Raw genomic sequence first — 14249 nt, 5'->3', positions numbered from 1 at the left:
CTAGAATAATTCATAGAGAACACTGAAGAATTAAAGACAGTAGGATGGAACTAGAAATTTGAATTTGTTTGCTCAATCTAGTATTCTACAGTAAATATCTATGATATCAGGCCTTGTGATATAGCAAATTAGAGATAAAGTTTTCAAATGCTGTTGGAGAGGAGAGACCCATGAGGGAGACCAAAACTAAGTGCAGGAACAGCAGAAAACCTTTTCTAGGAAGAAGGGGTGAAGATGATTCATAATCTCCAGTATTGCCCCCCAACCTTCCGGATCAGGGTGGAAAATTGAACCAAAAATTTGCAGATTCTTAGAATTACTACCTGTCTCCTGAAAGTTCCAGCCAGCCACAGGATAAAAAAACCTATCCTTAGCAGATATTTCCCTGTAGCTTATGTCAGGACTTCAGCTACTCCATGCCACATTCTAAGACCTTGTCAGGGTTCCATAAGTTTCTACCTGATAGTTTCACAGGCTAAACCTGGGCATTCTACCCCATTATAATAATTCTATGGTGTATTTTATGTCACTGAGGATTTGGAAATCTACTTACTGTTTAAGTGAAAATCATGCTTACAGAATACTAGCTTTTCTTCGATAGGGCAATGAATTTGAGAAGAAGTTAAAAGGGAATTCAAGTGGATTAAGCTAAAGAAACTTCATTACCTTCAGTCAGCGCAGTTCCATTGTGATTAACTGTCTTTCTTTGTAAAATTTTATAAAACGAAGGGGCTGGTGTTATTGCTAGGACTTTTGGAAATCACAGTCCTTTAACCTATGAATTGCCAATTGTAGAGCTCCAGAAGCAAACTGATAATTTGCAATACATGATGTTATAAATGCAAACATATGTATTCCAAATACCTTATAGAGCCTCTCATCTCCACATTGTTTCTTATGTTAGAGGAAATAGACCATACACAATTACATGGTCTAAATCTCTGAACATTGATATAAACCATTAATTTTAACAGGTATGGATGCAGATCTGTGTCTTGAAGAGCATACAAATTTGAAGATTTTCATTAAAACAAGCAATATAAATACAAACAGAAGCAGAAATGTGAATAGTTATTTAAATGAAAAAAATAGAAACAGAATTAGATTATAAACAAATTGATCTGGATGACAAACATTATTAAATGAAGAAATACGAACTTTCATAAATTAAATGCAAGACACATTTTAGCATACTGGGTGGTAGGCATGTTCTTAGAAGCTATTCTAACACCAGAACAAAAACATTATTAAATTACACATGTCATTGTTTTGAACCATAAAAACAAACCTTCTTAGCCTCATATAAAGTATCATTAACTCAATTCCCATTCATTTTGACCCCAGAAATGCCTATTGACATTTGGTGAAGTGTAATGGAGAGGATGTCAGAATGGCAAGAGAACGTGCCTTTAGCTGATCATGGTTATAATATTTTACTTTCTCAACACTTACAAAGATGCATCACCATGTGAGTGCGTTGTTAAGGACTCACTGAAGGTCTTGGAAGGGGACAGAGCAAATGAGGGGCCATAAAACTGGTGTTTCATTAGCTTCATGTTATCTCTTTCACTCTCTTTAAGAATATCAATATCTTACAAATATTCTCAGACAAAAAACAGAAGTGTATTAAAGTAAAATGGTGATGCCATTGTGTAAACAAAGTAAAATATATTTCTCCATTAACAAAATCATGTGTTTGTTACTAAGGAATATAAATAACAAATGATGTTGACCTGATTTAGAATTTAATCCATGCTGTATCAGTAAATAATGTGTTTTATACAGATTCCTCCTATTCCGGAATGAAGGAGGTTCTAAAGATTATTTTAACTTCAAAATAAAAAAAAAATAAGATGTAGGAATTATTTTTCTCCCCACAAATATAAAGTAAGAAAGCAATGGTGGTTCAGGGGTAGAATTCTTGCCTTCTCTTTGTTTACACGGGAGTCTATGAAAGATAATACCAACCACTCTGGGTTTTTCCCCAGAAGAGATAACTGAACTAAATGGACCAAAAGAACCTAACGGTGATGACTGAATTCATTCTTATTGGAGTCACAAGGTGCCCTGAACTGCAGCTGCCCCTTTTGGGGTCTTCCTCCTCATCTACATGATCACAGTGATGGGAAACCTAGGCCTGATCATCCTGACCAAGGTGGACTCCCGCCTACACACGCCTATGTATTTTTTCATCAGACACCTAGCCTTCATTGATCTTGGTAATTCTACTGTCATTTGTCCCAAGATGCTGGTAAATTTTTTTGTGAATCAAAATACCATTTCCTATTATGAATGTGCCACACAGCTGGCTTTCTTCCTTTTGTTCATTATCAGTGAATTTTTCATCTTGTCGGCCATGGCCTATGACCGCTACATGGCCATCTGTAACCCTCTGCTCTACAATGTTATCATGTCCCCAAGACGTTGCCATGTGCTTGTGGGTATTCCATACATTTATAGTATCTTTCATTCTCTGATGTTCACCATTAAGATTTTCACATTGACCTTCTGTGGCTCTAATGTCGTCAGTCATTTCTACTGTGATGATGTCCCTTTGATACCTATGCTCTGCTCAAATGCACAAGAGGTACAGTTGTTGATCATAATGTTTTCAGCATTTAATCTGATTTCCACCTTGTTGGTTGTCCTGCTATCCTACCTGCTGATTCTGATAGCCATATTTCGAGTACATTCTGCTGAGGGCAGGAAAAAAGCTTTCTCCACATGCGGTTCTCATCTGACAGTGGGGGTTGTGTTCTATGGGACTCTACTTTTCATGTATTTGCAGCCCAAATCTCCTCATTCATTTGAAACTGAGAAAATAGCCTCTGTGTTTTACACTTTAGTCATTCCCATGCTTAACCCCTTGATCTACAGCTTAAGGAACAAAGAAGTAAAAAATGCCTTCCACAGGATCGTTAAGAATCCATGAAATCTTTGTATTTAATATTCAAAATGCAATACTGTTTCAAGACAAATATCTCTGGATGATATTTCTACAATGGAGAATGACATTCTCTTTGGCACCAGAGCTAAAACTAATTATAAAGCAGAAAGAAATACTGGATGTCCTTTCTATAAATCCATATTAACTCTCGTAATATATATCTCAAACTAAATGTCACTTCTTCTTCATCACAGCTTGCTTCCTATTCCTTTCTTCCTTACGCGTTTCCGTAGAACCTTATAGTTCCCTCATGGAAACATTTATTACACACCTATTCATAAACTATGCATTTGTTTCAATCAGGTTTTTTTTCTTTCTTTCTTTTTTAAGACAGGACTCTTATCAATCTTGCTTTCATGTCATTGCTGAGGCTAATATAAGAATGTAACCAAAACTACAGACAAAACATGATCTGTGCTTCTATTGACCCCATGAATGATGTGTTAGTCAACTGTCTTTTCTACTTGATAATCACTTCTTATCTATGTTATACTCCAGCATGTATGAGTTATGGGAGGTAATTTTGATCTGCTATCATTTAATTTGACATCCTTCCTTCTGAGTTAACTATCCCTGCAGGCTGATCCTTACTACCATATACTTCATGCACAGACAGTAGTTAGAAAAGGAAATATGGATAACAAAAAGTGAATAGAGACAGGGTGGTGAATAGGAGGAAGTGAAAAAAAAAGATATTAAGGATGCCTGTTGTGAAGGACTAAAGTATTTATTAAAGATAATAATTGATAGAGATTATGATGATTAAAAAAGTATTGCAAAACCAAGAGAAAGTATTGAGGTACTTTCTAATTCATATTTTCACTGTGTCAGAGAATATTATATGTGTGCAGAAGGAAGAACAATGTATCAATAGGGCATGTTATGCTACAAAACAATTTTATTGCTGAACACCCACATATTTTACTAAAGGCAAAATGTGGATATTGTTCTCTTTATCTGTAGAGGATATATAAAGGAAGGTTAGCTAAATTCTGATGAATGAATAGATACTCTACTGAAGTAGTAGTTACTTTCACCATTAATTTCTATTTATGCTCGAGAAGGCTTTGGGAACAAATATTTATAACTTTTCAAACTTTCCTCCCTTCTAACAAAATATCTTCCTGTCTTCCATGTTGTCTTCATCTTCGTTCATAATATCAACATTCCTTACCCCGCTTTGGTTTATTCTGGTCTCCACAATGATGTGTTCCACTAATCCAGAGAAGTACAAACTTTAATACATCATACCTAAAGTACATATTTTATGTATTTTCTTGGAAATCTAATCATATCTGACAGAGCTAGAAAATATGCATAAAACTCAATACTGAGCTAAAAGAGAAACCTCGGCAGAAGTGCAGAACGATTACATAGTTTGGTAAGAATCAAAACTGTTCAAGAAATCACAACAACAATTTATGTCAGGAAATCTACTCTGGTAAAAAAGGTAAACAGAAAATTATATACGTAATCATAACACCCTATTTATTAATACGATTACAGGTTTAAGTATTTTAATTTGAAGTATTATTGAGTATAATATAGTTTACATATTTTATATGACTTATATATACATATATATGTATTATTTAAGACTGTACTGAATCAACCAAAAGGGAAATTAGGAGCTTGAAAAAGTCAATTTCAGATAAAAGAAACACACACTTATTTGTATACCTACCTTTGCCATGGCAACTTCCAATCATGTTGACCACATGTGTCAGAACAGAACTCTGCTTCGTAAGGGTTCAGGGGGTGATTATCCATAAGTAGAGCACAAAGCTTTTCTTCCAGGAATTCCTGGGTGAATTTCAACCACCAATCTTTTGCTTAACAGCATGTGGTTGAGTGTGTGTATCAATATAAGTGTGCATGTATTATGTACGTATAAAGGCAATGAAGAAAAATGCAATGTCTAATACAAACGGCACATTCAATTGATTTTTTAACACAATCTTTTATTCAATATAAACTTATATATTTATTAAGCCAAATGCTAAATATCTGTATCCTCATGAAACATATATTTTTTTCTGTATTATGCAGAAAAAACACCATTCTTAAAATTCCAGAACTCAGAAGAAATGGATAAATTGAAGAGTTTGATCAATAGAGCATTAATAGACAATACATTAAAGAGGTGAAAAGTGTATTTATAGTAATTATTTATTGAGGTGAAATGCACAAGACAAAAAATGAACCGTTTAAAAGTGTTCAATCCACTGGCTTTTATTATATTCACAATATTGTGCAACCAGCACATTTACCTAGGGCAAAACAATTTGTATCAGCCCCATAGATGTCCTCTTATGGATTAAGATATCTGTCCTCAATCCAGTCACCTCCACACAGCTGCTGACAACCACTAATCTGCTCTTTGTCTCTGTGAATTTTCCTCTTCTGGTTATTGCATATAAATGGAAAAGTTCAATATGTGATCCTCCGTTTTTTGCTTTTCTCATTTAGCACTAGATATTTCAGGTTCATCCGCACCATAGTACGTATCGCTGCAGCATTTTTTTTTATGACTGAATAAAATTTCATTTAATGAATACACCATATTTTCTTTATCTATTCATTTGTTGAAGGACATTGTGTTTCCAAAATGCATCAGTGTGTACCCTTTTGATCAGTGTGTTTCCTGTATGTAAATTTTCCTCAATCCTTGCACACATGGAGGTCATCAAAAAAGAGAAATGGATAAAATTTTTTGAGACAAGATATATTCTCTTTCAACTAAATTTGACTCACTGTGAGGTTCTACTGAACATCATTCAACACTGGTGGTATCTACTGTTGGTTTATGTGGTAACGCATTGTATTCCGATAAATCCTGTGGGTTTGCCAGATGAGAGAAAAAGGCAAATATACCAGTTATTTAGAGATGTGGGCCATGAGACAGGTTTTAATCTCAAATCCTCTAGTTATTAATTGTCCTCACAATTATTGCTAGGTTTGAGTCCATTTCTGTAGCCACTGTGTTAGTCCATCTTGTTGATGGTCTTCCTCTTTTTCACTGACCAAACATCATGTCCTTATCCTGGAATTGATCCCTCCTGATAACATGTCCAAAGTAAGTGAGAGGAAGCCTTGGCCATCCTTGCTTCTAAGGAGCATTCCAGCTGTACTTGTTTCAAGACAGATTTGTTTGTTCTTCTGACAGTCCATGTATATTCAATATTCTTCACCAATACCATAATTTAAACACATCAGTTCTTCTTCAGTTATCTTCTCTAACCAAGGTAAATTAGAGGGTATTTCCACAAATATATAAGAATGATTCTGCTAGATTTGTTTTATTATAGGCCTAAGTTCAAGTGGTATATAAGAATTGTGGCATATTCACAAGTAGAATACTACACAGCAATACAAATATGATACGGAAAATGTAAAACGCAGTATGGTGATTCAAGGAAGACAAACAGAGTATTTATCGTATGATTTGACTCATGTGAATTTCACATACAGGGAAAAGAAACCTAGTGACAGAACTCAGATCAGCAGTTGCCTGGGGATAATATAAAGCTAATCCCTTAGTGACATAAATGGTCAAGGGTGTGGAGGGCATAGTGTGAAGGAACTTCCTTTGTATTGACAACGTTCTAGATCTTGATTCATGTTGGTACAAATAAAGCGCATTTGTCAAAACTCATCGATGTGTATCCTTTTGATCAGTGCATTTCACTGTAAGTAATGTTTCCTCAATTCTTGTACATATGGAAGTCACCAAGGAAGGAGGCATGGATAAAATTTTATGAGATGAGATATAGTCTCTTACCAGTAAATTTGACTCACAGTGAAGTTCTACTGAACATTATTCAACCCAGGTGTTATGGTAGCTAATTTCAAATCCTTTAGTTGTTAATTATGTATTTCAGACAAATTATATATTTTAGCTTGGCTCAATCTCTTCTGAATATGAGAACACCAGTTGCCTTAGAGTAGATTCTGACTTACGGCAACCCCATGTGTGTCCGAGTAGAACTGCACAGTATAACGTTTTCAATGGCCGACTTTTTTGAAAACTAGAATGCCAGGCATTTCTTCTGAGGCTCCTTCTGGTAAATATGGAAATAGTATGGGTTAAATTATGAGTTAAATGTTGGGATTAACATATGTGTGTGTTAAATTATATATTTATAGCACAGGGCCTGGTACATATTTCTTTTGGTAATAAATTCAAAGAAAAACCCTGCGTGATGATGATAGAGGCATTTACTATTTCATCATGACTTTGCAACTGTTGCAGTTTTACTGAGATTGAGATGATACCCATTTTTTTCATTGTGTCTATATTTCTTGACCGTGTAAATGAATGAATACATTCACATCATGTAGATTCCATGATACTATATATATGACTTATGTTCTGTTCTTTCATTGAGTTACCCCTTCCTTCTTTTCACTGGGGAATATGTAAGATATCTTGGATAATTAGCAGGCACAAAAAGGCAGATTTATAAGTCCCTCAGATGTTTTGAGCATAATCAGTGAAATGCCTGCTAATTCTTTGGGGAATATGACAAAGAGAAGGGAAATCATAAATTCATCCTACCAGGGAAAACAAATTTAAGGAAAACAAATCTGATTTCCTACTCAAGGTGAGTGGGTTGAAATTCTCTTCGATTCTGATTATCAGGTAGATTTCAGTCATTTACCATCACTCTTAACACCTGAATGCAGACACTTTTATGGCCACTCACAAATTACCCCTTCAGCTTCGCCACAAACTTTCATTTTCTCTTTTCTTAACTAGGATTCCGTGGAGCTCAATGGTGTTTTTAGGACATTAAATCCTATAAATTAAGAGTGTGCCCCAATTGTATTTGTTTTATAGGAGCTGATATTGGCATTTGATTACTGCAGGTGAAGAGGGAACAAGAAATACTTGAAAACAGCACCAATTTAATTTACTAAAATCTATTAGAGTTAGACATACTTTGAGTGCTTCATCAGGAAAGATCAAATGCTAGAAAAGGACATCACATTTGGTCAAATAGAGAGCCAACAAAAGGAAGGAACTCTCAATGGGATGGATTGACACAATAGTTCATACCAATAATGCACTCTAACATACCAACAATTATGAAGATGGAAAAAGAATGGACGTCATTTTGCTCTGTTATACATGGGGTCACCATAAGTCAGAGCCAATTTGACAGCAAGAGGCAACAACATCAAATTAAGGTTAGCATTGCCAGATATAATACAGAACTTCCAGGTACAACTGAATTTCAGCAAAATATAAAATTTTTTTGTTAGAATTATGCCCGAGACAATATTAAATAAATAAATATTTTTTCAGTATGAGAGTGTCCAGTGAAATATTTGTTAAAAAATGAATATTGTTAGTACAGGTGTGCCCCATGCAACATTTGTGATATTTTGAACAATTTTTACATAAAATTTCGCATGAAAAACACACCATTTTTTGGTTGTTAATGGTGATAATATTGTTTGTTTTTGCTCTTTGTTTTCCCTAGTAGTTTCTTTACTAATGGGCTTGATTTTTCAGTATGGGCAATTTAAACTGATGGAGCAGACTGAAAAATACAGTGTTTTTTACGAGTTATGGAGTTATGAAGAACTCCTTGAACCTAAAGTAATTCCTACCTGATACTACCATGTTTGAGGACTGAAAAATAGTTTATCTGTACACTTGTATATCCTTTCTTCTTTAGTGATGATCACTACTCAGAGATATGAAAAATGTACACATTTCGATGTCCAGGACAGATTAGAGGTATTCTTTTCCAAAAAGGTAAAAACTAGACGTTTTCGGAGAGAGTTAGTAAATGACACTGAAGATGTCTATAAACACTAGAATAATTGTTAGAGAACATTGAAAATTTAAAAGTCATAGAATTAGAAGTAAAAATCTGAATTCTTTACCTCAATCCAGTATTCTACAGGAAAATCCTATGATTTCAGGCTTTGTGATACAGCAAATTTGAGATAAAGTTTTCAAAAGAACATAGGTTTAGAGTTCTTATTCTGTGAGGCAAGGAAAAAAAAAAAAAAAAAGGACCTGGAAAAAAGATTGGAGCTGAGGGCAGAAATAACAGAAAACTTATCTAAAAAAAGAAGGAACAGAGGTGACTCACCAATCTCCAGTATCACCCTGCCTCCCAATCTCCTGGCTCAGGCTAGGAAAATCAACCCCAAAATTAGCATATTTCTAGGATTACTGCTATTCTCCTGAAAATTCCATCCGGCCTCGGGATCAAAAGTCATCCTTACAAACATCTGTCTGTACTCCAGCTCTGAACTTCAGCTAGTCCATATTGTAGACTTAGATCTTGCCGGGGGCCCCTAGAAGTTTCTAATAGTTGTGCAGACTAAGCATGGGCATTATACCACATGATAATAATTATATCCTGCATTTTATATCAGTGAATATTTGGAACATCACTTACAGTTCCAATTGAAAATCATGCTTACAGAGTCCTGGGTTTCCACTGAAGGACAATGAATGTGAGAAGAGGTTAAAAAGGAAAACAAGTGTATCCCACTAAAGAGATTCATTTGTTCCAATCAGGTAGTTCAACTTCAAGTTACTGTCTTTCTTTGTAAAACTTCATGAAACAAGGTACAGAAGTTATCACTTTAAAAAAAAAAATCACTAAGATATTTGAAAATCACACTCAAACTGTATAAATTATCTATTATATAGTTCCCAAAATAAATTGACTGTTTTCAGCACATAATGTAATAAATTCCCAAATAAATATTCTAAATGCCTTATGGAAGCTACCACTTCCATAGTGTCATATTAGAGGAAATAGAGTATATACAATTAAGTAGTCAAAATCTTTGAATGTTGATATAAGCATAGATTATAACAGGTATATATCCAGATCTTGTGTGTTTTGAAACTTATACAAATTTGGAGGTTTTCATTAAAAAATGACATGCAATTATAAATACAAATTGAAACATGAACGTGAATATTTATTTGGAATGAAAAAAAGAAAAGAAACAGATTTCAATATAAAACTGACCTTGGTCAAAAAATTATAAAATCTATACATATAAAAAGAGTTTATTAATTTTATTCAAGACACATCTCAGCATACCAGCTGCTAGGTGTGTTCTTAGAAGATATTCCAATAACAGAATCATTACCTTATTAAATGATACTTTCTGTTGTTTTTGAGCCATACAAATATACTTACTAAACCTCAAATAAAGTATCATTAACTCAGTTCCTATTTATCTGGGCCCCAGGAATGTCTGTTGACACTCCAAGGCAAATTGACATTATGTGAAGTACAATATAGCAGAAGTCAGAATGGGAAGAGACTATGTCCTAAATTATGATTATGGTGGGCAAACCGTGCCTTCACAGTGGTCAAGTTCTCTGTTACTAAATGGAAAGTTGGCAGTTGGAACCTTCCAGCTGCTCCACAGGAGTAAGATGTGGCGGTCTGCTTCCATAAAAATTACAGCCTTGGAAACCCTATGAGGCAGTTCTCTTTTGTCCTATAGAGTCACTATGTGTTGTAATTGACTCGATAGCAGTGGGTTATAAAACAAGTTTTACTAGCTTCATGTTGTCTCTGCTTCTTTTTCTAAAACTATCAAAATCCCACATAAATTCTCAGACAAAAATGAAGTGGACTAAAGGAAAACTTTGATGTTATCTTGTATTTAAAATATACTATTTCTATATTAATATTACAGATTTTTGAAGTTAAAATAAACTTTAGGATCTCCTATATTGCAAAATAGGGGGATCAACATAAAACGCATTATTCATTGACACAACATAGATTGATTTGTGTTGAGTTACTTTAGAATTCAATCTATGTTATATTAATGAGTAACGTGTTACATGTGGATCCCCCTATTTTCGGATGTGGAAACCCTGGTGGTGTAGTGGTTATATGGGTTCAAACTCAAATTCACTAGGTGCTTCTTGGAAACTCTATGAGGCAGTTCTACTCTGACCTATAAGGTTGCTTTGACTAGGAACTGAATCCCTGACAATGAGTTTTTTTCTTTTTTTGAGGGATATAGAAGTTTCTAAAGTTTACCTCAACTTCAAAATCAGATGAGGAGCCCTGGTTTTACAGTGGTTAAGTGCTTGTCTGCTAACAGAAAGGTAAGCCACTCTGGGGGATAAATATGTGGCAACCTTCTTCCATAAAGATTACAGCCTGGGAAAACCTAGGAGAAAGTTCCATTCCATCCCATAGGGATGCTATGAGTCAGAAATGACTCAACAATGACACAGAACAACAACAATATGAAGAAAATGATCACTGGCTGTTCAGTGGTAGTCTTCTGTATGGGAAACCTAGGTTAGATTTCTGGCCAGTACACCTCATACGCTACTGTCACTGTGTCTGTCAGTAGCGCATTCTGTATTGCTATGATGCTGGACAGGTTTCAGTAGAGATTCTAGACTAAGACAAGCTAGAAAAAAATGCACAGTGATCAAATTCTGAAAATCAGCCAGTGAAAACCATATGGAACACAAGGGTCCAAACCAAAACAGATCATGGGGATGGTGCAAGAACCGACTGTGTTTTGTTCCATTGTGGTTGTGGTCACTGTGAGTCGAGCCTAACTCAATGACATATAACAACAAAAGACATGAAAAAAAGTTCCATTGCTCCTAAAATATTATAACTTATTTAGACAATACTACATGAAAGCTAATACCAAACCCTATGTTTCTTCCCAGAAAGGATAAACTGGACCAAGTGGGCCAACAGAATCTAACAGTACTGACTGAATTCATTCTAATGGGAGTCACAAGGCACCCTGAGTTGCAGTACCCGCTTTTTGGGGTGTTTCTCCTCATCTACATGATCACAGTGGTGGGCAATCTGGGCCTGATCATCTTGACCAAGATGGACTCCCGCCTACACACACCTATGTATTTTTTCATCAGACACCTGGCCGTCATTGATCTTGGTAATTCTACTGTCATTTGTCCCAAGATGTTAGTAAATTTTGTTGTGGATAAAAATACCATTTCCTATTATGCATGTGCCACACAGATGGCTTTCTTCATTTTGTTCATTATCAGTGAACTTTTTATCCTTTCGGCCATGGCCTATGACCGCTATGTGGCTATCTGTAACCCTCTGCTCTACAATGTTATCATGTCCCAAAGACTTTGCCATGTGCTGGTGGGCATTCCATATCTCTACAGTACCCTTCAGTCTCTGATGTTTACCAGTAAGACTTTTACATCCATCTTCTGTGGCTCTAATGTCATCAGTCGTTTCTACTGTGATGATGTTCCCTTGCTATCTATGCTTTGCTCAAATTCACAAGAAATAGAATTGATGCTCCTAATATTTTCAGCATTTAATTTGATATCCTCCCTCCTGGTTGTCCTGCTGTCCTACCTGCTGATTCTGATAGCCATATTTCGAATGCATTCTGCCAAGAGCAGGAAAAAAGCTTTCTCCACATGTGGCTCTCATCTGACAGTGGTGGTTGTGTTTTATGGGACTCTATTATTTATGTATGTGCAGCCCAAATCTGCTCACTCATATGACACTGACACAATGGCTTCTGTGTTTTACACTTTAGTCATCCCTATGCTTAACCCTTTGATATACAGTTTGAGGAACAAAGAGGTAAAAAGTGCCTTCCACAGGGTTTTTAATAATTGATGCCAACTTTACATATACTATTCAATATTCACCCTTGTTTTAGTAAAAACTGCCAAAGGCAATGTCACTTGATAATATTTTAATAGATATAAATGCATTCCTTTTGGTTCCAAGGCAGAGGCTAATTATAAGTCAGATACCATTACATTGTTTATAGTAAGACAAATTAACCCTTTTTTACATCTCAAATTAAGAGTCATTCCTTCCCCAATGTTTCTTTCTTCCTATGCATTGCTTACTTACATGATTTGATAGACCCTCATACTTCCACAATGATAAATTTGAATACACTTTTGATCAATAAAACATGTGATTGTTTCTGTCAATTTTTTTAAGGACAGGCATCTTCTCAATTGTTTTCCCATCGCATTTTCTAAGCCTGAAGCAGCAGCGTAAATAATGCTATAGTCAGAGTTCTAGTGTCCTATTAACACATGAATAATTTATGTGTCCTTTTGTTGTCAATCAATTCTACTGTGAAAATAAATTCTTAGCTATTATGTACTAAATCATGCGAAGTGGACTAGATAATTTTCATTTATTAGCATTTAATTTGATTTCTTTCTTCTCTGCTTTGCTTTGGCATAGATAGTGCCCTAAGAAAATATTTTAAACTGGTAAATAAGAAGCTAGTAAACAAACAGTTAAATAAATTTTAGGGTAATTGATGGCTTTAACAAACAAAAATTTATTCTCTCATTGTCTAGTAGTTCAAAAGTCTGAATTCAGGGCATGAACTCCAGGGGAAGGCTTTCTCTGTCAGCTCTAGAGGAAGGTCCTTGTCATCAATCTTTCCCTTTGAGACACATAGAGTTAATTGTGCTTGTGGAACAAAAGAACTGTTAAAAAATTACCATCTAGAAGTTGGATAAACAAGAATCATACCTTGTCAACATGAGATAAGGTTGAAATAACCCATGAATTACTATCTCCTTCTTAGTGTTTTTCTGGTTCCTTCCACTTTTACAGGCTCCGCATCAGCAGAAGAACAAAATGTGAATGCTGTTTAAACCTTCCTTAGCCTACCAAAGATGGCCATGTAGTGTCAAAGATCAGTGTGCTTGTACTATATAACTTAATAAGTGATGCCAAGGGCTGCCGAGAGGGCTCCATCTTGAATATCAGTGGTTTCCATCTTGGATTCCAGATGCACACGCTACCTAATTAGTATGCACCACAGTTCTGAGAAGTACCCACCCCTTGAAAGAAACCCAGTAAATATTCATTACTCTTTTGTCTCCACCGAACTCATATAAGCCCTACCTTTACTTCCCTTTTCAAGTCAGTCTTTTGGAGAGGCATAAGCCCCCACTGACTCCTTTTACTTTTCACAAGTAAAATAAACCTGTTAGAGCTGAACCCAAAATTCTCCACTGTGTGTTCTTACAAGAGGAAAACAAGGACCCATTGTGTCTGGAGGGTCTACCATTCACTCAGTGGTAACACATGCTCTAGGAAATTCTCGGTGCAGGGGTTGTGAGTCTAAAGGACACAAAATGCTCCTGTCACTAGATTCTTGGTGGTATGAGGTCCCGCATCTCTCTGTTCACTTCTCTCTCTTATGTCTCAAAAGAGATTGACTCAAGACACAAACTCATCTTGCAGATTGAGCCCTGCCTCATTAATGTAACTGCCTCTAATCCTGCCTCATTAACATCATAGAGGTA

The 14249-nt window shown here is 35.5% G+C and overlaps 1 protein-coding gene and 1 pseudogene across 1 annotated transcript; both read left to right on the top strand.

Moving 5' to 3' along the window:
• Positions 1 to 2006: 2006 nt before the first annotated feature.
• LOC126080305 (olfactory receptor 8K5-like) lies at positions 2007 to 2932 on the top strand (annotated as a pseudogene).
• Positions 2933 to 11625: 8693 nt separating this feature from the next.
• LOC126080304 (olfactory receptor 8K5-like) lies at positions 11626 to 12582 on the top strand. The gene has a single exon (XM_049891556.1). It carries the CDS (start codon positions 11626 to 11628, stop codon positions 12580 to 12582), a length of 957 nt encoding a protein of 318 aa, XP_049747513.1.
• Positions 12583 to 14249: the final 1667 nt, after the last annotated feature.

The sequence above is a fragment of the Elephas maximus genome, chromosome 7 (assembly GCF_024166365.1).
Source record: "Elephas maximus indicus isolate mEleMax1 chromosome 7, mEleMax1 primary haplotype, whole genome shotgun sequence".
Taxonomy (NCBI): Eukaryota; Metazoa; Chordata; class Mammalia; order Proboscidea; family Elephantidae; genus Elephas; species Elephas maximus.
This window is presented reverse-complemented; position numbering and strand designations above follow the sequence as displayed.

Excerpts from the sequence above, each read along its gene's own strand:
- LOC126080304 (XM_049891556.1), top strand. The coding sequence starts at position 11,626 with ATGTTTCTTCCCAGAAAGGATAAACTGGACCAAGTGGGCCAACAGAAT.